The 22412-nt window shown below is 37.8% G+C and overlaps 1 protein-coding gene and 1 pseudogene across 6 annotated transcripts in view; one reads left to right on the forward strand and one right to left on the reverse strand.

The window, feature by feature from the left end:
* TRAPPC8 (trafficking protein particle complex subunit 8) overlaps nucleotides 1-13866 on the forward strand; it is a 71302-nt gene extending 57436 nt beyond the window's left edge. For 3 of the 5 annotated variants that reach the window (XM_081150272.1, XM_081150274.1, XM_081150275.1), the window contains 6 exons: nucleotides 40-98; nucleotides 2235-2408; nucleotides 4245-4346; nucleotides 6295-6440; nucleotides 7972-8061; nucleotides 8756-13866. In XM_081150272.1, coding sequence (XP_081006398.1) covers nucleotides 40-98; nucleotides 2235-2408; nucleotides 4245-4346; nucleotides 6295-6440; nucleotides 7972-8061; nucleotides 8756-8990 — 806 coding nt within the window. In that variant the 3' untranslated portion in view covers nucleotides 8991-13866. Of the gene's footprint in view, nucleotides 1-39; nucleotides 99-2234; nucleotides 2409-4244; nucleotides 4347-5063; nucleotides 5085-6294; nucleotides 6441-7971; nucleotides 8062-8755 lie in introns of all 5 variants that reach the window. The other 2 variants (XM_081150271.1, XM_081150273.1) reach the window with 1 other exon arrangement.
* Nucleotides 3628-4220, reverse strand: LOC308563325 (small ribosomal subunit protein eS12 pseudogene; annotated as a pseudogene). The gene has a single exon. The product of its transcript is annotated as a small ribosomal subunit protein eS12 pseudogene (transcript).
* Nucleotides 13867-22412: the final 8546 nt, after the last annotated feature.

Below are 22412 nucleotides of genomic sequence, written 5' to 3' on the forward strand. Positions count from 1 at the left end.
GCCAGTGATATGATTAGTTTCTTTTCCTCTGTTTTTTAGTTGCCACACAGTCCTCAGAAAAATACACCTTTGCAGATATCATCTTTGGAAATGAACAGGTATGCAAATCAGCACAGTAGCATTTAATTTTAAAAGTCACAGTTTTGGAACATCTGTCTATTTTGGCAAAACTATTGCTTTAGTAATCCCTAAATTTTTTGGTGTATGAACTTGTCAACTTTGTTGGATTTTGCAACTTGACTTCATGCCCTAAAATGCCAAAAATGCTATATGGATTATACCATTTTAATTAATTAGTTAACATTAACTTTCTTTTAAGAGTATCTCATGAAATAAGTGTAGTCCTTGGGATTAGAAAAAAAGAAACAGAATTATATGAGGGAACCTGTCTAATAGAGAAAGTGGTTACGGTGGAACATATAGATGATAATCCTCCAGATTTTGGTATATCATCACATGGTTTTGAGACCCAGATAAGCCCTTGTGTTTTGAAATGGGTTATTGTCTAGAGCAGTGATATTCCCAACTTCATTATTTGTAAGAATCCCCTAGAGTAGTGGTTTTCAAACTTTCAAAAATGTGAATATGAATCACCTGGGGATCTTGTTAAAATGCAGATTCTGATATAGTAGGACTGGGGTGAGTCTTGAGGATTCTGTATTGCTCTAAGCTTCTAGGTGATCTTGAGGTTATCAGCCTGCAGACTCTATTTTTGAATTAAAGAATTTTGTAAGAATGAGAGATTTGCTGCTTCATCTCTAAAGCTCTGATTTATTATATCTTGGGTGGAATGTGGGAATATGCATTTTCAACCAGCCCTGCAGATAATTTGAAGAGGTGCTTTGGGAATCTGCTTCAAAATATACTGGACCAAGGATATAAAATTCCATGTGGTTTGTGCTGTTACTGGTATTATTTCTTCCTTGTGTTCTTTTTCGTGATAATTCCAAATGTCCTTATACTTTTGTATTTCTCTGATCATTTGCTTTCATCTGGCTTATTCTTTTTTACTGTCTTTTGACATTTGGAGGAAACAGCTATTTAGAAATAGCTCAGAGCATCAAAAACCCAGTAATTCCAAAATAAGTATGACTTTTGGAGCTACTATGCTTCTTAAATGGTTGAATTTAGCTTTCAAGACTTCAGTTTGTTTTGTTCATTTCACTTTTAAATTTAAAATCCTTAGAAACATCATCAGGACCCTTAAATTATATTCAGGGTGTGATTTTTATTGTACTTGTTATAGGAACATTGTATGGGAGCATTGAAGACAGAAACAAAGGCATTTTCCCTTTTATTTTTTAAAGATTTTTTTATAAACTTTTTTTTAGAGAGAGAGGAAGGAGGGGGGGGGAGAAATATTGATGAGAGAGCCAAACTTCCATCGACTGCCTCCTGCACGCCCCATACTGGGGATCGAGCCCTCAACCCTGGCATGTGCCCTTACCTGGAATCAAACCAGTGGCCTCTCGGTGCATGGGATGGTACTTAACCAACTGAACCACACCAGCCAGGGCTGCATTTTCCCTTTTGATGAGTCTGGTTGAGTAGAACTTACCAAGCACTATGATCATTGAGAAAACTATGGGACAGTGGTTTACCAGAAAAAGTTCACTCCTAATGGGGAAAATGTATATATTTATTAATAATTAATTATTAAATCAAAGTTTGACATCTATATAATATAGCCTATAATGCAGGGAATCATAAGGAAGAGATTTTACAATGAAACATTATTTCATTAAGGGAAATCCTGTAGTTCTGAGTCCCTTTAAAGTTCTTTTTTCATATTCTGTCCCTTCAAGTATAAAAGCTAAATTAATATCAGTGACTTATTTGCAGTTTGTTTGATTGCATGTTGCCTAGTGTTCTAAGTATTTGAATGAGAAATACTTCTGTTATTTTATAGTAAAAAAAAAGTTACTTTTTTTCCCAACAATTTATTTTTTAATCATTTTCTTTGAGCTACTCCTTCATACTTGATACTTGAAAGGTCAAACCTAATGTCATGGCAGTGTAGATTAATTATTTTGAAGTAACGTCTTTAAGATTCAGGGTAATCTGTATCAGATATTTTAGGTGTTCAAGGCTTAATGTGGCCTCCTTATATCCAACAAATTGACATGAAATTTTTGAAGAAGCCTTTTGGGTGTGTATAAGATTAGGAAATATAAATTTGGTGGGGTGTATTTAATAGAAAACATTTATGTAGGCAAGTAATATTCTTTTAACAGATAATAAGTTCAGCAAGCCCGTGTGCAGATTTCTTTTATCGAAGTTTATCCTCTGAATTAAAAAGATCACAAGTCCACCCATCAGTGCATACAGAAAAACAGTCAATAGAGGATGCTGTGAGATTAATTCAGAAGTGCAGTGAAGTGGATTTGAATATTGTCATATTATGGAAGGTATGTGTTACTACATTATTTCAGCAAGCCTTGCTTATATTATTTGATTCTTAATCTGAAGAAACAATGTAACCTGCTACTTATGTTTTTCCTGCTTAAGTATTCCAGTTTCAGCATTAAAGTTGTTTCATACTTTGTTTTAACCATTCTAGAATGACTTTTTTTTTTGCCTAAAGGAAGAAGTCATTCAAATTAAATCACTTTCCTCTGTATTGTTATTTCTAAGTGGTGCTGAGAATACTGTAGACATGATAAACTTCATGAAAGCAGGTATTATTATTAAACTCTATTACAGGCATTTTCAAACACTGAAAAAGGAAAAATAGCAGCATGAACCTTTTGGTACCCATTACTCATTTGTTGCTATTCATCTTTCATCTATTTTATTTGCCTCTCTCCTTTGTTATCTTTTATTTTTGCCTTTATTTTTTGCTGTAGCATATTTTTAAAAATTATTATTATTATTTTAAATATATCTTTATTGATTTCAAAGAGAGGAAAGGAGAGGGAGAGAGATAGATACATCAGTGATGAGAGAGTCATTGATTGGCTGCCTCCTGCACACCCCCTACTGGGGATTGAGCCAGCAATCTGGGCTGGGCATGTGCCCTGACCAGGAATCGAACCTCAATCTCCTGGATCATGGGTTGATGCTCATCCGCTGAGCCACATCGACTGGGCTAAAGTTTATTTTTATTTATTGATTTTAGAGAGAGAGAGGAAGGGGGGAGAGAGAAACAGAAAACATCAATTTGTTGTTCCACTTATTTATGTATTCGTTGGTTGATTCTTCTATGTTCCCTGATCGGGGATTAAACCCAAAACTTTGGTGTATCGGGATGACTCTGACCAACTGAGCTACCCAGCCAGGGCCTGTAGCATATTTTTTTATAATGACATAATATTTTATCTGTAAATGCTTTTGTATGTACTCCTAGCATTTAAGGAAGAGTATAAGAAGCCTTTTGCCTTTATATTGGTATGCCAGTAAAAAAAGCTTATGTTATGACACTGTTCTTTTGGACTAGTTTCTTAAGAGCTCTTGAGAAAATTGCAAAAGATTTCAAGATGTGTCTCTGAAATAATCCAGGCCAACTGTGTTTATTAAGGCAAAACCAATTTTGGCAGATACTTTATAGATTCAGTGAATAAATAAAAGTAGAAATGCTGACACAGCTATGAGTGTTGGTAATTAATAGACACTAGCCGTAATATTTCTACCTTCCATCAAATACTGCATTGGTTACCTTTTTTTTTTTTGACAAACAAAAGCCAAGTTTATTTGTTCATTTCTTGCAGTTGAAACACTCCTTGATGACATCCCTGGCCTGAGACTCTTTGCCATAGTCCTTATCTACCACACAATTGCAACCAATTACTTTTATGGGGCTTTCCCTCTCTGTCGATTTTATAGTGGCTAATTTATTCCCCTAGTTTCTTATTGTCATCAACCATATTTAGGTTGATTTGGTGTCCAGCACAAAGGACCTCCACCAACTTGACATATATAGACTCATCGCAGTTGGATGCAAGCACACAAAGATGGGGTTGGCACTTGTCTAAGGCTTTGGCAGCTTCAAGAATACCGTGCACTAGGCCATCGTGGATGAGGGCAGTCTTCAGCACCTCTTGTAAAGCAGTATTAATGCCCATTACACCTCCAGCAGCAATGCCTTCCTTAGCCATAGAGGTGGGTTATGGGTGGGGCCAAATCTTGAACACACCCAAGTCTCCACCTCCATGCAACTCCACAGCAGCAGAGAAAGAGCTCCTTGGTTGCTTTTCAGGTTACTGTTAACTAAGCCAGCTAACGTTTTTGTTTTGTATCTTACTTAGGCTTATGTAGTGGAAGACAGTAAGCAACTTATTTTGGAAGGTCAGCATCATGTTATTCTTCACACTATAGGAAAAGAAGCCTTTTCATATCCTCAGAAACAGGTAATAACAGTTTGCTTTGGGCCCTTCCTGTAAACTTGTGGGGTTTTTGTTTGGATTTTCTATTTTTGATGAGGTCTGGTTTGTGCATGCTTTTATATTGGGATTTGAGTTCGTGGTTGGTGACAGAAGACTGATTAAAATTTGAAATGAACATAAGTTGCTTTTAAAATTTGTTAACGCCTTCTAAGAGTATTAAGATGCATTTGTGATCTTGAGGTTTTGTAAGATACACTCTATGTTGAATCTAGAATTCATATTCTATAAAGAATTGATTTATTTGAGAGGACAATGTTCTCTATATTATCTTATTTGTTGTAACAGTCCCACACCATTGCAGAATTCCAGGGGGCATGTCATAAAATGTTAAGGATGCCTTTTGGAGTTGTGCAGCAGCTGGTAATAGTGTTTAATAGGGTTCCTTATTTTTCCTGAAATAACTATTTGATCTTCTCAAAAAGTTCTCATAGGAATCTATTCAGTATAATTTAAAAGTCTCAAACAGCCCTAGGCAGTCTTGATTAGTGGTTAGAGCATTGGCCCGCAGACTAAAGGGCCCTGAGTTCGATCTCGGCTGGGGGCGAATGCCTTGGTTGCGGGGTCTATCCCTGGCCCCTGGTTGGGGCGAGTGCGGGAGGCAACCAATCGATGTGTATCTCTCTCACATCGGTGTTTTTCTATCTCTCTCTCTCTCCCCCCCCTTCCACTCTCGCTGAAAAGCAATGGAAAAAGTATCCTCAGGTGAGGATTTTTTTTTTTTAAAAAAGGTCTCAAACAATAGCTTATTTTCTTTGATGATTAGAATATATTAAAAGTAATACATATTTTGAACTCTTTGCTAAAGTGTAACATAAATATAGAATAGTGAATAGCTCATTGAATTTTACAAATTGAAGAACACTGCAATGTATTCAGGACCCAGCTCAAGAAATAAAATACAACCAGCACCCCAGAAGTATGCTCCTGCTCTCTTCCAGTCACAGACCTCCAGTCACTTTTCTCTGACTTAATCTGGAAAAAGCAAATTTAGTTCTTGATTTTGCAGCTGTTATAGATCAGGGGGTTAGCAAACTTTTTCTGAAAAAAGCCAGATAATAAAGGTTTTTATCATAATTACTTGTCTTTGTTGTTGGAGTCCAAAAGCAACAAAAGCAAACATAGATAGGCTGTCACTGTGTTTCAACAAACAGTTCTTTATAAACACAGGAATCATGCTGGATTTGACTCTTGGGCTCTGGTTTGCCAATCCCAGTTTAGATCAGAATCCAACTTGACCAGCAGGAAATTAAAAATCAAAATTATCCTGGATAGTGAAGGAAAATAGAGAAAAAAATAACCAAGGGAAAAAAATAGTAGAAACGGAATATTATTCTGTATATTCATTTAGATGATAATGATATTTATTGAAATGTTTACAGTGCTTGACACTGTCGATATTAATAGTTTCACATGCATATTGACCTTTAGTTAATAGTTGAAGCACTATATTAAACACAGCAATATATTTTCAAAATAAAAATTTAAGTCTATTTTATTTCAACTGTTAAAACAGATGTTGTACAATTGAATGACTGTAGCCTAACTACTAAGCGCTTTTACCAGATGAGAAATACAAATTCTGAAATTATTATTATGAACCCCTTTTTACATATGAGGAAATTAAATCTTAATGTAAATAAATAACGTAGATAAGATCATAGAACTAATATGTGAAGTGCTGGAATTTGTGGCTCACCCCAGCACACAATAAATAGGAAATGAATAAATGATTCCAGATCTTAGTTTATTTATCCTAGATTTTATTGCAAATGATTCCAACTGTTTGTTTAAATAACAGCAGAAATAGTATCATTCATGCTTTGCTTTATTGGTTTTAACTTTTGTTAGTATATGTTATACTTTATTATAACAAGGCAGTGCTTTTATTGTCATATATTTTTTCTTTTCTCAGGAGCCACCAGAAATGGAACCATTAAAATTTTTCAGGCCAGAAAACACTACAATTTCTTCAAGACCATCAGTAGAGCAGCTTTCTAATCTCATTAAAACAAGTCTTCACTATCCAGAATCATTTAATCATCCATTTCATCAAAAAAGGTTTGAGGGTGTTTTTATTAGTATCACATGCCTAAGGTTTGCTGGGGTGGATGGGGTCCCATTCATTGAGAGACTGTGCATGGAGGAGGAGGAGGAACGAGGATAGTGAGTTTGGTTTGGAGCTGTGGAAACATCTAGATGCTCACATTTCTTCTTGAAGCATGTAGGGAAGCCCTGGAGAATATGACATTTGAAGATCAAATGGGAATAGAAATGCAAAAGTTCCTGAGGTTTTGCTTTGGGTTTCAAATTATGCAGTTGGAATTTAACTTTTAATGAGGTGCTTCAGACTCGAAATGCACTCAGTAGTCTTGCTGCCCTCCTCCTTGTGAGAAGTTTGTGGGGGAGGTAAGAGCATAGCACCGGCACAACCTAAAGATATGTTTTTGAATTATCTTAGTTTTTGTTTAAGGAAATATAGATCATTTGTAGTATTGTTTAGAAAGTATTTCTCAGTAAGAGGATATAAAATTTCTGAAAGCATAAAATATCAGCAGGATTTTAGTTATTTTGTGTGTGCTTATATGGTTACTATTTTTTCTTTTTTACTCTTTGTTCTTTGTGTTAATAGGGTACAATATAAATATTTAATAGTATATAACCAGGCTTCGTTTGTGCGTAGATTATGTTTGTTTGTTCCTGATTTTTTTTTAAAATATGTCTTTATTGATTTCAGAGAGAGGGAGGGAGAGAGAGAGAGACAGAAACATCAATGATGAGAGTCATTGATCGGCTGCCTGCTACACACCCCCACCTGGGACCGAGCCCGCAACTCGGGCATGTGCCCTGACTGGGAATCTACCCACAGTCTCCTGGATCATAGGTTTATACTCAACCCGCTGAGCCATGCTGGCTGGGCTGTTATGTTCTTGATTTTAAATCTACACCAATTTGTTCATACGTTCTCTTCTGTCACTCCTGTCCTTTCTCTTATGCTTTGGTAATTTATTAATTATAAAGTGATACCAGTAACTATGTTACTTGCATAAATTTGTCCACTTGAAAGGGCTCTCCTTATAACTGTATAGAAATTCTCATATTCTCCAAAACGTGATGGCTTTTTGGAGACTTGATAGAAAAACAAATGTTATGCTGGGCCAATTTCTCAAAATTAAGTAATTTTTAAGAAACATGAAGAGAACAGGATTAGCTTTTGGCATTTTTATCATTTATTTTTTTCTCCATTGATCTTTTGTAGTTGAGATTATTTACTTGTGTTTTTCATTTTGGGAAATAACAACCTAAAAATATTTTTGTGTTTTTTTTTAAGGTGAACTATAATAAATTGAAATAAAATGGTTCTGTGGATATATATTCTGATATTCAGGCATCGTATTAATATGTTTTACTTCTTATTTATACTATTTGTCCAGTGATTTTGGAACTCATTTTTTTTTCTTTCTTGAATATAATTGTTTTTAAGGAGCTTCTGCTTTGTTAGGTACTCTTAACTGTTATTTTCTTGAAAGTTGGTTTTTGGGGGGTTTTAAAAAATACACAGCTAATTATTTTGTTTGTTTTTCTTCTGTAGCCTTTGTTTAGTACCAGTCACCCTTTTACTTTCCAATTGTTCTAAGGCTGATGTTGATGTAATAGTTGATCTTCGGCATAAAACAACAAGGTAAAGATTTATTTTAGTGTAAGATTATTTTGTAGTTTAATATTGATTTGAGAGCAATTTAATATTTTGAAATTATGCAAACTAACATGGATGGAGAAAGTTGACTCAGGTGTGCCCTGATTTCTTTTTTGTTTGGTGTTACAGAAGTGTTAGAGAAGAGTTACAGAGGATGATCTTAGCATCACGATAGTGACAAAATGGAAAGCATTTCTAAAAGCAGCAAATTTTAATTTGACCAGAGCTAAATGTTTTTATAAAAGTTTGTTGACGAGAAAGAACTCTAAAATTGAAGACCAGCGAGTTTGTGATAGAAAGGTTTTTTTAGTTCTATTTTCCTGGTTATAAATAATAATAAAAAATGCTGGTCCGTAACCAAGTGGTCCGTAACCAAATGGTGGTTAAAAGCTCAAGTTTGAAATCAGGTTCCATCATTTACTAGCTCCTGTTTGAGTGTTAAATAAGATTATTTACTCTTAGACTTGTACCTAGAACATAGTAACTGTTAGTAAATGTTAGCTATTACAGCAATAGTAATAACAGCATTGCCGATATTGTTATCATAAATAAACAGTTGGCTTCATAAAATGATTTCTAGAAATAAAATTCCTTGATGAAAGGGATGTATTATTGGGACTTGGGGGAAAATTTTATAAAGGAAAAAACCCTTAAACTTACCTTTTTTCTCCTTTCTTAGTCCAGAATCATTGGAAATCCATGGATCATTTACGTGGCTTGGACAAACACAGTATAAACTTCAGCTTAAAAGCGAGGAGATTCATAGTTTGCAGCTGAAAGCATGCTTTGTCCATACAGGTGTTTATAACCTTGGGACTCCTAGGGTATTTGCCAAGTTATCGGACCAAGTTACAGTGTTTGAAACAAGTCAGCAGAACTCCATGCCTGCCCTGATCATCATTAATAATGTGTGACAACTTGTAAAGTTGTACTGAAATCCACAAGAATCAGTTTATTTTACTGACTGAGTTTTACAGCAGTATTTGAAATACCTACCATATTCTAGAGGCTGGTGTTGATCACTGCAAAATACTTGTCAATTTGTTGATGATGCAAAGCACGTTGGACTGAGAATACCGATATTCTTTTTTTGTATTTCTTTAAACCTGGTAGTAATTTACATGCTCATATTACAGAAGTTCAACATACCCATGCACCTTATTAATTCCCATCTTAAAAACCAGTGTCTAAGTCTGCTGTTACAACATCGGTGATATACGAATATTAGGAGACGATTTGAGGAAGGAAAGGCCTTATTGGCAATACTCCTGTTAAGCCATTAGTCAAATTGCAGCTTTACTGTGAAGTTCAATAGAGTATTAAATACAAATTTTCCTGTCTTGCTTCACACAATTCTCTAAAATCAGTTTTGAACTTTGGTTATAGAGTCATCATACATCAGTATCTGGTGGTTCCTATGGCTTATACATAACTTTGTAAAGAGAAAAAAATTTTTTTCTGATGCTTTGAATATAGTTTTGAAAGGAGTTTGACCTTTTATTCCTCATTCATCTCAGCATAGCGTGCACTATTTCCCAATATGAGATTTTTGTCATTTAAATTATCATATTCTTTATTATGTAACTTTAACAGTTAAGTTGATCTGTTTAAAATATAAATCTCGAGTTAATTAAAAATAAGCTTTTAAAAAATGTATTATATTTATAACAAATGTACTGTAAATAGAATAAAGACACGCTATTCACTGTATGGATTTATTAGGTGCCCTTTTTTATTCTGAGGACGCACTATATTCTTTATTTAAAATGAATGCCAACCGTATTATGGCAGGTACAAGACCAGTTTCCTGAGAAAGCATTATCATCATTGTTTCCAAAAGTGAAGTACAGTCTTTGTTCTTATAGTCCTTGTGACCTTGTTATATGTGAGCAAATGAATATTGTCTCTGAGTGTCTTTAACTGATGCCCAATTACAGATTTGAATAATCCTTTTATATCCTGGGAGAAAGGAAGATCAATGCTTATTGAACCTATCATAAATTACCACATTGAAGACTGGTGCTGGTTACGACAGACCAGGTAGTTTAGTCTTTCTGCTGAAGAAAAGTAAAAAATCTGAGCAAAATTAGAAAAAAAAAACCTTACAAAAAATGAAGTGTTACCAATATAGTCAATTATTTGAGGACCAAAATCCAGAAGAAAGTCCAGAGAATGAGACCATCATTTGGGACCACTTTGCCTTGGAGTGCTTGACCACTTGAGAAGCAGCAACTGAGAGGCAGAGCCTTACATGTGACATACTTTGAGGCAAGAAATATAGGTCAGGAGACATAATCTAAACTGAAGCAATGAGAGGATAGGGGTGGGAAATAGTTGAAGAAAAGGTCAGAGACCTACTGGGTTCAGTGAGAAAGTTACCTGTTTATTTGGAGTCCTAAAAAGAGGAGAGAGGATAGGGCAAAAGCAGTATTTGAAGAGAATCTGACAATTTTCCAAGATGGACATCAAATTAGAGGTTTAAATAGTTCAGAAAATTCCAAACAACAAATAAAAAGAAACCTATGTATCCAGATGCATCATAGTGAGACTGCTGGAAATGAAAGACAGGAGGAAACAGAAGACAAACTTATTTGAATGGTAATAATTCAACAAATAGCTGATTTCTCACCAAAAATAATGGAAGCCAGTAGGTAGTGGAGTATCTTCAAAGGGTTGAAACCAGCTGCTAAGCTGGAATTCTAAACTCAGCAAGAATACCTTTCAAGAACGGAAGTGAAACATATATTCAGATAAAACCAGAGAGTTTGCTTCCAGGTGGTGATAGGATAATGGTGTCTGCATAAATAGAAATTTTTCCATTCTCCAAATAAGTATGAAGATCAACAAGAAGAGCAGGTGAGACCACAACTAACTTGCTTTTAGCATAAGTAGACAGAGAAGACTACTAACCTCAAATTATCTGTCAATGGAAAATTTAGCACTAAATCCCAACCAGCTGTCTTAAGCCTCTACTGTAAGCTTTTGTGGTGAGTGGAGGAGGGGAAGACAGGAATCCAGAAAGACTCGGTAGAAGATAGGAAAACAGAGGACTTAACGGTGAGTTGAAATCACTCTAAACAGAGAAAGTTGGCACTAAAAGTATTCAGTGAGAGAGCTGGTAGAGCAGAGCTCTGATGATAGGCAGGCATTTGAGGTTTTACAGTGGGGCCTTGAAGGAGCAGCAAGGAATAGGGGCCATTCGTCACACAGCTAAGGAAATGCCTACAGAAATTACCTTATAGATCAACTGCTTAGAAGACTGTTGAGTATTTTGAGGCTTGTGCAGCTCAACTCAATCTCAACTGAAATTCTTCCCTTAAAGATTCAAACCCTTAGGCCTGATTTCCAGAAGACTCCATTAACCTCCATATGCATCTGGGCACTCTAGTATAATACTCAAATCTATCTTTAAAATGTAAGGTTTGCCAGGCAGCTTGTAAAAGCAAGTCTTTAAATGGAATGGGACCCAGGAACAGTGCCTAGAAGGGAGGAGAGGAGTGCTGGTGGGATTAGCAAGAATGAGTGGCAGGGGTCCAAAGGAGGAAGTGATAGGATGCTGAAGAAAAATTTGGCCCATTTCGTAATTTTTCTCAGGGTTAACCGTGTTCAGTGATAGTCAACTGCATGCTCCTAGCATCATTGAGCTGTAGTCTTTCACCTCAGGAAAAAAGAGTGTGTCATGTCCTCTACTTGTCTCCCAGCCCTGTATTTATGTTTTGATTTTTAAGCTGTGATAAGAGTCAGCTTTACTCACTTCATTAGTTCTCAGTTCCTTACCTACTTGAAGTAATTATACTGTGCTTGGTGGCAGTAAGGGATACATCTGAGAACTGGATGCTTGAGAAAGGCAAAAATGAGTGTGTTTTTTTGCATGTGAATGATAGGTCAGTTGAATAAACATTCCTCCAGGATGTAGTATATAAAACAATCTGAAATATGAAGAATATTAGTATCTGTTGATTAGAAAGTCTGATTTCAAAATAATTTTTTTAACTAGAAAAGAAGCATTAGGTTGCAAGAGGGACAATAGGGAACTCACCTGCAAGCCCTGATGCAGGTAGAAGGGGAGGAGGGCGTTTTGAAGGGAGGCCTCTAACTGAGGGAGGAAGCCAGGGTAGTAGGGTGGGCCTCCTGAGAGCATGGCAGGAGCCAGGCTCAGCCAAGGCTGGAACAGGTGGGGCCCAAGCGCCTGTGCCATTGGCGGCTGCCGTGGTGTGTTCCAGTAACCCTCCAAGGGGCGGGCACAGGAGTAAGGACAGATCAAAAGACCTGGTTTTGCAGGTTCAAAACTCCAAATTCAAAACCTAGGAGCAGGGTTGCCAGTTTGCGCATTTCTCTGCAATGCTGCTTGTGTGCTGGATCTTATGCCGGTCTCTGGCTTCTCCACTCCTGAGTGGGGGATGGTGGAGAGAGAGATCACATCTAAGGACACTTATTTTCTTGGAAGTTTAGGGCCATGGACTTGCCAAAAAGTCTGAGAGTGAGGGGAGGCTCCCAGTGGGTGCCCTGGAGCATGTTCACACCACTCCCGAGAACCGATTGTTAAAATTTTCAGAAATTCTGTGAACCAATTGTTAAACAGCAACTAACGAAAAACTAAGTTATAGCAACTTAATGAATACATTTTATTAAAATACAGGTAATAAGCCTGGCTGGTGTGGCTCAGTGGGTTAGAACGTTGTCCTGTGCAGCGGAAGGTTCGATACCTGGGTTGCAGGTTCGATCCCTGGCTCTGGTGGGGGAAGGGTAGGAGGCAACCAATTGATGTTTCTCTCTCGCCCTCCCTCTCTTCCACTCTCTAAATCAATGGAAAAAAATATTCTTGGGTGAGGATTAAAAATAAATACAGGTAATATATCCTCAAATTTCCCATCATTTCCTAAATATTTTACTAATACCTACACTCCCGTGGTTATTTATGTCTATTGTATCTGTCAGAAAAGAACCTGAATCTTTAAGGATATTAGATTTTTTTTTATGGGTCTTGCAACAGTGCTCTAATTTCAGAAAAGTAGGGGGCAAGGATGCTTATATAGGCGGAGGAGTAAGCCGAAAGTACACCTGGCATATCCGTTTCAATTAGGGCACACAGTCCCATGAGGAACAGTTCTGTATCGAAGGATTGTATAGAAAGATAGGTTGAGTTGCTGTGCCCTCTGGTGTCAGGAAGTTTTTATTAGGGTCTGGAAACACTACTTTGAAACTGATTGAAGTGATTTATATCAGGATATAGAAAGAACAGGCACTGGTATCATTGCTCTTTAGAGTTGAAACTGTGTGAAATATTTTAAAATTATACTCAATATAACATTTGATCACAATGTAAGTAGATGAATACAGATTTCTAAGACAGAGTATTTCCTCTTAGATTAACAACTGTAAGAAGACTTGTTTTTAAGTACAATATTATAAAATAGTATTTCCCAAAATGCGGTCCACTGAATAGGATGTTAATTAGTGGAAAAAGAGTTCCCTGACTGAACAAATTAGGGAAATATGGAATTAAAATTAAAGAGGTTTCTTTATTCCTCATGTGCAGTCAAGGAGTTGACCAGACATGTTTGCTAGGATCCAGTCCTTCCTAGCCAAAGTGTTTTCCAGAGCTAGTGTTATGCTCATAGACTAGAGCTTGGCAAACTTTTTGCAAAGTGGCAGATAATATTTTAGTCTCTGTTGCAACTACTCAGCTCTTCCATTATAGCACAAAAGCCAACAAAGAATATGTAAATAAATGGGTGTGGCATTTTGTAAATAAACAACTGTTTCTGCAAATAAAGTTTTATTCACTTTAACACTAAGTGACACTGTCTCATATCTTGGGAGCTGGACAAGCCTAAGGTGGGTTTCACTAAAACCTAGCAAGTGATTCCTGAAATCAACTGTATCCTCTAGAGGGCGCCTGGACTACAATATTGCATCAATGCGATCTTTACAATTTGCCTTAAAATGTTGAAGTTAGCATTTTATTATAAGGTGGCATTTAGTGGAGTTGGCGTTAGCATTAAACTTTTTTTTTTTTTTTTTTTTTTAGCTACAGGTAATTACAACCAGGCAACTTAGTGATGATAATTTACCAGCCTAAGGTACTGAAAGTATTAACTCAGAAAATACTTCTTAATTAAAATAGTTGTTGATTTTTTAGTAGTTTTTACCTCACCCAGAAAATCAGGATGGATGGGTTCTCTTGAAATTTTTAGTATTTTAAGACATTTTTATTGTTCACAAAGTCATTTAATTTGTCACAATGCAGTCTGAAAATGGAAGCTAAAACAGGAAATTGGTAAATCAATGAAACCTCTGATAAAATGTGGGTAAGAGTTCCTTCATCCCCCTTGTCAGCCCTGGACAAATCTAGTTGTTTCCTTATAATACAGGATTCTTTTATGGTATTTAAGTGAGATAATGGGTTTTTAAAGTGCCTGGAACGTGGTGGTTGGTGCATAGTAAATCACGGCTAAGTGGCTAAATGCTGTGTTGGTGAGCTACATGTTTCAGTGTACCTGGACTGCCACTGCTGGTGGGATATGATGATACTGAGCAAGGTGACTGAAACCAGAAGGGTCCCCAGGGCTGTTGAGAACAGGAAAGCTTACCAGCTTGATTCAGTCATTTGAGCAGCTTTTGGAAGTGTATCAGTTACCCAGAGGTCAAAATCTGGCACTGTTTAGAAGCTTAGCACAATAATCTTTCAAATTTTAAAATAGAAGTTACAGTTATAAACTAAAACATCAATTTCAAAGTCAACACCAGGATCAAGATATCAAGTGTAATACACCTAAAGTAAGGGTGTATGATTTGGAGTGGATGCGTTTACTTGTGGGTAATAGACCATATCTGCAAACAAGACTGCATTGGAAGATTGAGGATGAATGGCCCTGACCCAGGTTTGCAACCACGCTTTCCTCCTTACCAAATCGGAGACCCTGAGAGCGTCCAGTAACTCAGCACCCACCTTGGTTTTCTCATCTGCGTGGTGTGGCTGCAGGAGTTCCCTTCTCACCGGGACATTATGAGGACCAAGTGACTTAATTCCATTAATTTCTTAGTTCAGTGACAGGTGGTAAATACGCAATAATATCTATTATTTTTAAACATGATTTACTTAAGTTCCATTTGAGAATGCTCTTTTTAAACCCCTCTATTAAATGCAATTTCAAATGGCTATATGAACCATAAACCCATAATCAATTCTGTCTATAGCAACCATTGTACTATTTTAGGTTTCCAATTTTGTTCAGGATTATAGGCTTCATTTTGATTGCAGGCTTGGGCTGCACGTACATCGACTATGAGATTTGCTTCCTTCATATCGTCTAGTTCAGGATACTCACTGGAAATTCTCATTGAGTTGAAGAGAAGAATTAAATTGATTAAATTAACTTTTGTATATTAAAAGCTGAGTGGATTTTGTGATTAACACAACAGCTCTTCAGGGGCTTTAATATAACATATATGGAATGCTTTATAAATGACAAATATTGATAATCCTGGCATTTAGTTTAATAAAAATGAGCTTTTAAAACCAAATTCAGGCACTTGCATACCTAGGACTTCATCTGTAGCAGTAGTTAGTGCGATGGGCACCCATTGCCATACTGTGGTACTGTGTACACCCAGTCATTTCTTGATATTCGAAGGCGCTCTTTGTATGTTTTTGCTTAAGAGGAAAATCATTTTGTTTTCATTAGAGGTTTAATCCTTGTAATATATTAAGGAGCATGTGAGATAATTTCCTCATCATGCCTTTACTGATGGACTTAGTATGATGCTGCTTTCTTATTTCTTAGTTTCTTGCATTGAAATATAGTATTCTATCTTAAAACAATCCCCAAAGCTTATTCTACACAAAAGAAAAAAAATGGTTCCCCAAAGTATTGCAAATGTCACTAGCAATTTTAAAAAAAAGGTTACAATATGTTCTCTAAAGTTTGGATGGATTATATTCTCCCTGCAAGCATGAGTTGACTGTGCCCACTATTTAATAACTACATATTTTGAGAACTGTGTACTTTTTGGACCATATTTCTGGTAGGTTACATGAGAACCTGATAATGATGGTTGTCTCTGTTCGGGAAAGTTGATTATGGGATAGGAGTGGGAGGGAAACTTTCTTTTTATTCTAGATTTTTTGTCACCATTTTCATTTCAAACTATGAAAATATCTGTATTTTAAAAATTAAATAAAAATAATTAAAACAAATAAAAGTTAATTTCTAACCCCTGCTTTAATTAAGCAGATCTGAGTAGGGAATCCTGAGTTTACACTTTCAACAAGAACTTTTTAGGTTTCCGCAGGAATTTGGCACATGTATCAACATAATGATAGAATTGAGAATTATCTCCTGAATGAATGTGTAGTATCCATATTTACCAGTTGTTGCTGGTAAATGCTATAAGTTTCACATTAGCTAGAGTAACAGTAATCTAGTTTTTGCCTTTGACTTTTTTTGATCAGTTCCCCGTGAGAACAAGGAACTGGTGTATTCTCACAGATATTCCCAGGAATTATTTTACATCACCCATAAAATTCATGAACAAAATGTATCCCATTTCCTCCTACAATGCCTAATTGTTTTACTCTGAAGTAGCAAGGATCCAAACTCCATGTGTGACAGATTTGTGAAGACTTGTAGCAAGGGAGCACAGCCCAACGGCACCTGGAGACAAGACCAATCGCCCAGGTAAAAGTCCTTTGAAGACCCAATCCCGGGGCATCATTTCCCGCTGACCTGCTGTGCCAGTGTCCCTCTCACCATCTGGCGGCCAAAGGCCCCCCCCCCCCCCCCCCCCCGCACACCCTCTTCCTTTGGACTGCCCTCCGGAGAGCAGTATTTGTGTTTCATGTAGCTGTTACTTGGAAAGGGCCCGACTGTGTAGGATGCAGCAGGGAGCAATTCTATTCTTTTTCTCTCCCCCTCCCCAGCACCCCCAAACCTACCCTGCCCCATAACTCTTCCAGTCAATGTCCTCTAGTCACTTTAAGTCTCAAGAACAGCCTCAGTTTCAATAATTTAAAAATGCCAAGCATTTTAATAACCAGAATTCCGAATTTTATGAAGTTTTGCTTCTCTCCTGGGAAGCCTTAAAGTGGGGAGGAGGGTGGCCTTTAATATTGTTTGCGCCTCCCCTTCCGTCTTGGCACCCTGGCCGCCTCCAGACCTTCCAGGACGTGAGAGGCCCAGGCAGGAGAAGCAGGGCTTAAGGAAGGCCTCTTGCCTCACGGGCGCTCTGGCAGCCTGGCCTTGGCGCTCAGCACTGGTCTGGTAGTTCTTTAAAGCTGGCTCTCCATCAGGGGATGCTTTGTGGGTTCTTGGGCTATCTCCCACCCCTTCTCATCTAAAGTTGCTCCAGTGTGGGCCATACCTCCTTGGGTGGCTATGGCTCTCTCTGTCTCTCTCTGTCTCTCTCTCTGTCTCTCTCTGGCTCCAGTCCCCTCTAGGCAAACCCCTTTTAAATCCAGCTGCAGGATGGCTTTCTCTTGTTCCTGGCCCAACAAACTGCAAGTGCAGACTATTCCCAATGCAGCTACTTTTCCTTGCTCTTATCAGAGGAATTAGCCAAACACAGCTTATCGCCCGTAGGCTTTTCCAGCCGCGCGCCTGGCTCTCACCTCTCTTCCCTGCAGTGTCCATGAGACCCAGCTCAACCGTTGAGACGTTCCTTTGAAGTCCTCTCCAGGCCTCTAGACTTAACCCTCTTTACACCCTTGAGGTGGGTGCTGAGTCCCTGGAAGCGAATGTCTCCTTTGTGGGGCCTGCACAGGCCGGTCAGTACATCACTTTGGAATACGGGAGTCCCTTTCCACCTGCTGTTTTACTCGTGGGATTTGGGGGCATCAGTGAAAACGAAAACAGAAAGAGTCCCATTCCAAAAACGGGTTTCATTTATTTTACAGAACAATTTGGGCTTCTTCGTGTCAATATTATTGTATATTGGCTTTGTCCGAAAGGTAATACACGGTCATTGTTTTCTTCTTGAGGAATTTCACTCTCTCCTACTCTTCTTTGCTCTAGTCTAGTATAATTTCACTCTATTGCCCATTTCCATTTGATTTTTCTCTACTTTCTTAGTCCTGTTCTCAGTATTCCTGCATTTTTAGCAGTGTCTCCTCTTCCTGCTGCTTCCAATACGGATTTCATTTGTACCCCGGCTTTAGGTCTGTTTTTCACTTTTTCAAGTTATTATCGTCACGGTGTCCTTGTGATCTTGCATCGCTCTGCCCTGTGCTCTTGTTATACAGAGGGGGTTGGTTCATTAACTGCTTGCTTTTTAATGTGATGGGTGTATTTGTCTGCTCTGAGCAACATTACAAGATAATATGTCTTGTTCTTTCTTTTTTCTTGTATATATATTCTAGTCTGGTTTATAAACTCATCTTTTAAAATAATGAGTTCCTTGGCGAACTATTTGTAAGAGGCCCGTGGAAAAGAGGGTTGTGTATGTTTGAGAGCGCCATGTTCCAGCAATTTTCCTCATGATCGATGGGTCTGTATATTGAGTAATTTTGGCCTTTGCTATTTTTTAGCAAACCAAGATTAATAGCTGTAGAAGTAGCTGCTGCATGTTTCTCCTCCACTTTGCTTCATTGCAAGATTTTTTTCTTATAAAATGGCTTGTCAGGACACTTTCTCGTTCAGCCCAAACAAGAGAGATTCTTGCCTTGACTTTCAGGACAGAACATCCTTCTGGTTCTCCTCCAACACCTGATGCTCCTTCTGACTCTCCTTTTTAAGCTCATTTTTCTTTATTCAACCGTCACCAGTCAGGTGGAATTGTTTGTTAAAGGAGGGCTGGTTTGGGCACAGCAGGCTGTTTCCATCAGAAATGGGGAACTTGGCTCTAGTCCTACTTTCATTTCCCATGCTTCCATGGAATGCTGGGCTAACAATTATAGACAATCACAGGGAAAGTGCCTTTTCTCCTGAGTTGTTTGAGTGCATAATTATGGGTTTAAAAATTAACTGTGTTCAATGACTAGAAGAATTAATAAGACAACAAAGAAATAGCTGTACAACAGGAAAAAAAATCCAGAATGAGGTGAAGTAAATTTTTGAAATATCCTTATATAATAAATGGAACCTAAGCCTGTGCTATTCTTTTTAGAAAGCTGTTACTCAATGATAAAAAACAGAATTGTAGACTCAAGGAAAGTTAATTAAAATCTAGGAAATGTTTGTTAGTCTAAAACGAATTGTAGTTTGGGGAGATTCAAAACTCCTCGTTAAGTTTAATGTTTAAAACATTGAGACTATCTGCCTGGCAGTTAAATTTTTATGCTGCATGTTGAATTAATCAGAAAATGAGTCACTGCAACTAAGGTACAATTTGTAAAATAAATGATTATTGCTGCAGTGATAATGTAATAATTCCTATGTTCTTGTATACAGGAGCTTGGAAGTTGCTACTTTACACAAACACTCATGTGCCTATTATAGCTATGTTATAACATAAATTTAGGTTTCCTACATAGGAACTTGGAATTGGATGCTTCTCACAAGCACACATTTGTCAGTTATAATTATTTTTAAATGTAAGCTTAGATCCACTACTTTCCAACCAAAATTTGTCTCTGAGCTTTAACCCTGGACATCATCACTTATGTGTCCCACAGACATGTGAACTCGGCAAGTTCTTAGCTGCCTCACCCTCCCGAACCCTGATGCTCCCCCCAACTTCCTTGTCTTGTGCTACCCTGTGGCCACACACCAAAGCCAGGGCACAGAGGCTTGTCCCTAACTGCCTCTTCACTTTTAGATGCACTCCACCTGGAAAATGATCCATACCATGTAATCTAAAAGGAAAAAGAAAGCGTTATAGCCTGGCCGGCGTGGCTCAGTGGTTGAGCATCGACCTAGGATCCAGGAGATCGTGGTTTGATTCCCGGCTGGGGCACATGCCTGGGTTGCAGGCCTATCCCCGGTCAGGGGGTGGGCGGGAGGCAGCGGATCAATGACAACTCTCTCATCATTGATGCTTCTATCTCTCCCTCTCCCTTTCTCTCTCTGAAATCAATAAAGATATATTTTTTTAAAAAAGTGTTATAGCAAGAAATTGTTAGGATAGCTAGCCAAGAACCAAGCACTATGGATAACCTTAGAACCTTAGAAACCATATTTATACCCTCTAGTGTTAATTATAAACAAAAAGTCTATGCTAGATATTTATTTCTTGGTACTATACCTCAATTGCCTGATGATAATTAGAGATTCTTTACAGATAAAGATAATTGTTATGCAGTCTCTTTGTCCTCAAACCACTGATAGCACAATTCTAGGGTTCCCTATATTCACACAAACTTTTCTATTTGGGGAGGCTGACACCTGGTCCACAGCTTGTTATTTCCTTTTTCTTACTCACCATTTGGCTTTGCACACATTCAAATGTTCTATATTTAGTGCAACACTTCCCCCATATGAGATGGTATTCTAGAGGACTTTTAACTCTTGCCAGGTATAGTAGCTTTGCCTTTAGTTCCTTATTTTTTGTTTTATTAAAAAATTAAAAAAAAAATCTTTATTGATTTCAGAGAAAGGAAAGGAGAGGGAGAGAGAGAGATAGAAACATCAATGATGAGAGAGTCATTGCTTGGCTGTCTCCTGCATGCTCCAACTGGGGATCGAGCCTGCAACCCGGGCATGTGCCCTGACCAGGAATCAAACCCCGATCGCCTGGATCCTAGGTCAACACTCAACCACTGAGCCACACCCAGCTGGGCTTTAATTCCTTATTTATGACAGAAAAACCACAACTCTCATATTTTGTAGTATTTTTATTCTTTCATTTTATATGGAATATTTTTAAATCTTTATTTTTAATGTAATGGAATAACATGATAGAAATGATAAGCTTTTAAAAAGAAAGAAAGAGACAAGCTGACCCTAACTAAACAAATTAAAGTCCAAATTTTATGTTAACTTTTAACTCTTTGTGGCTTAGGGAATTAAAATTCTGTGTCCTCTAATTTGTGAATTAAAAAATGTTGTGTGTGTGTGTGTGATACACTCATGTTATTCAAGTTCACAAGAGTGATATGTTAATTAGATTACTAATTTATTAATTTTCTTTTCTAGTGTTAACAGTATTCAAGACCACATGCAGTAACAAATAATCCCAAATTGAGTGCCTAAAAACAACAATAATCAGTGATAGCTCACAGTTTCTGTGGGTCAGGACTTCAGATAATGCAGAGGGGATGGCTCATCTCTGCTTCATAATGGCTAGAACCTTGGCTGGAAGATTGAAGACTGGGAACTAGACTACATTGAAGGATCATCCTCTCACATGTCTGGTGGTTTGTTGATCCTAGATTTTGTTTGAGACCTTAGCTGGGCTGTTGGCTGGAACACCTATATGTGACCTCTGCATGTGACTTGGGCTTCCTCACAACATGGTGATCAAAGAATTTAAAAACCACCACGCTGGGCATCTGAATTATTAATGAGAAGAATTCAGATCTACTGAGTCCAGTCCTTGTGCTTTCCATCTTAACAGGATGACTTTTTGTTGGTTTCTGGGACAATCTCCAGCTCCCCCTAACTGGTCAAGCTACCAGTCACAGAGTAGGAGCACCAACCCATTTTATGGGGCCTGAGGACCCCATGCACACTCTACTGCAGGACAGGGCAAATCTATATGTGGAGAAGACCACGATTAAGTCTGGAAGTTGAATTTTATTGCATGTAGTTGTCAGGACCCTTCTTCCCAGCATCCTGGGACAGCTGTCAGGGTTACCTGGCAGAGTCCGAGAACCGTCTGGCACCCAGAATCTGAGATTCTATTGATAGGAAGATGCCTCTAGCATGAGAGGAAACAAGGCTTTGTTTAAAGCTCATCCCAGACATGTGCAGAGGACATAGGAAGCAGGATACTTTTTTGATGACTGTGTTCTCTTCCTGTGTTATTACCTTCTTTCTGACTGAGCCTCATATATGCCACCAGGCAAATCACGTGAATTTTGGATGTTCTCAAATTTTATACAAGTGTTGTGGATTTGGCTGGGACTGAGGATTTTGCTTCTATTAGAATGTGGTAAACCCCCACAGATTTAGCAGAATTATTTTAAAGCAATTAGCTGGGACAGCAAAAGGCTACAAAAGGATGGTCATTATGCAAATACAGGGCCATTAAACGCCAGCCTTCTGAGCAGAGATAATGTCAGAACCTGCTTTAGACCCAAGGAAAATAGAATAGATGCATGTTTTATTTCAGCAAAATTCACCCCATTTTGACTGAGCTGTCCCCATTCAATCAGACTAACAGGTTTTGCTTAGCAGCAAAGACCAGCAGATGATTTCTGATGTAAACGATGCTCACCTCCTTTTATATTTCCCTTCTCA

The sequence above is a fragment of the Miniopterus schreibersii genome (assembly GCF_964146895.1).
Source record: "Miniopterus schreibersii genome assembly, chromosome: 10".
Lineage (NCBI taxonomy): Eukaryota > Metazoa > Chordata > Mammalia > Chiroptera > Miniopteridae > Miniopterus > Miniopterus schreibersii.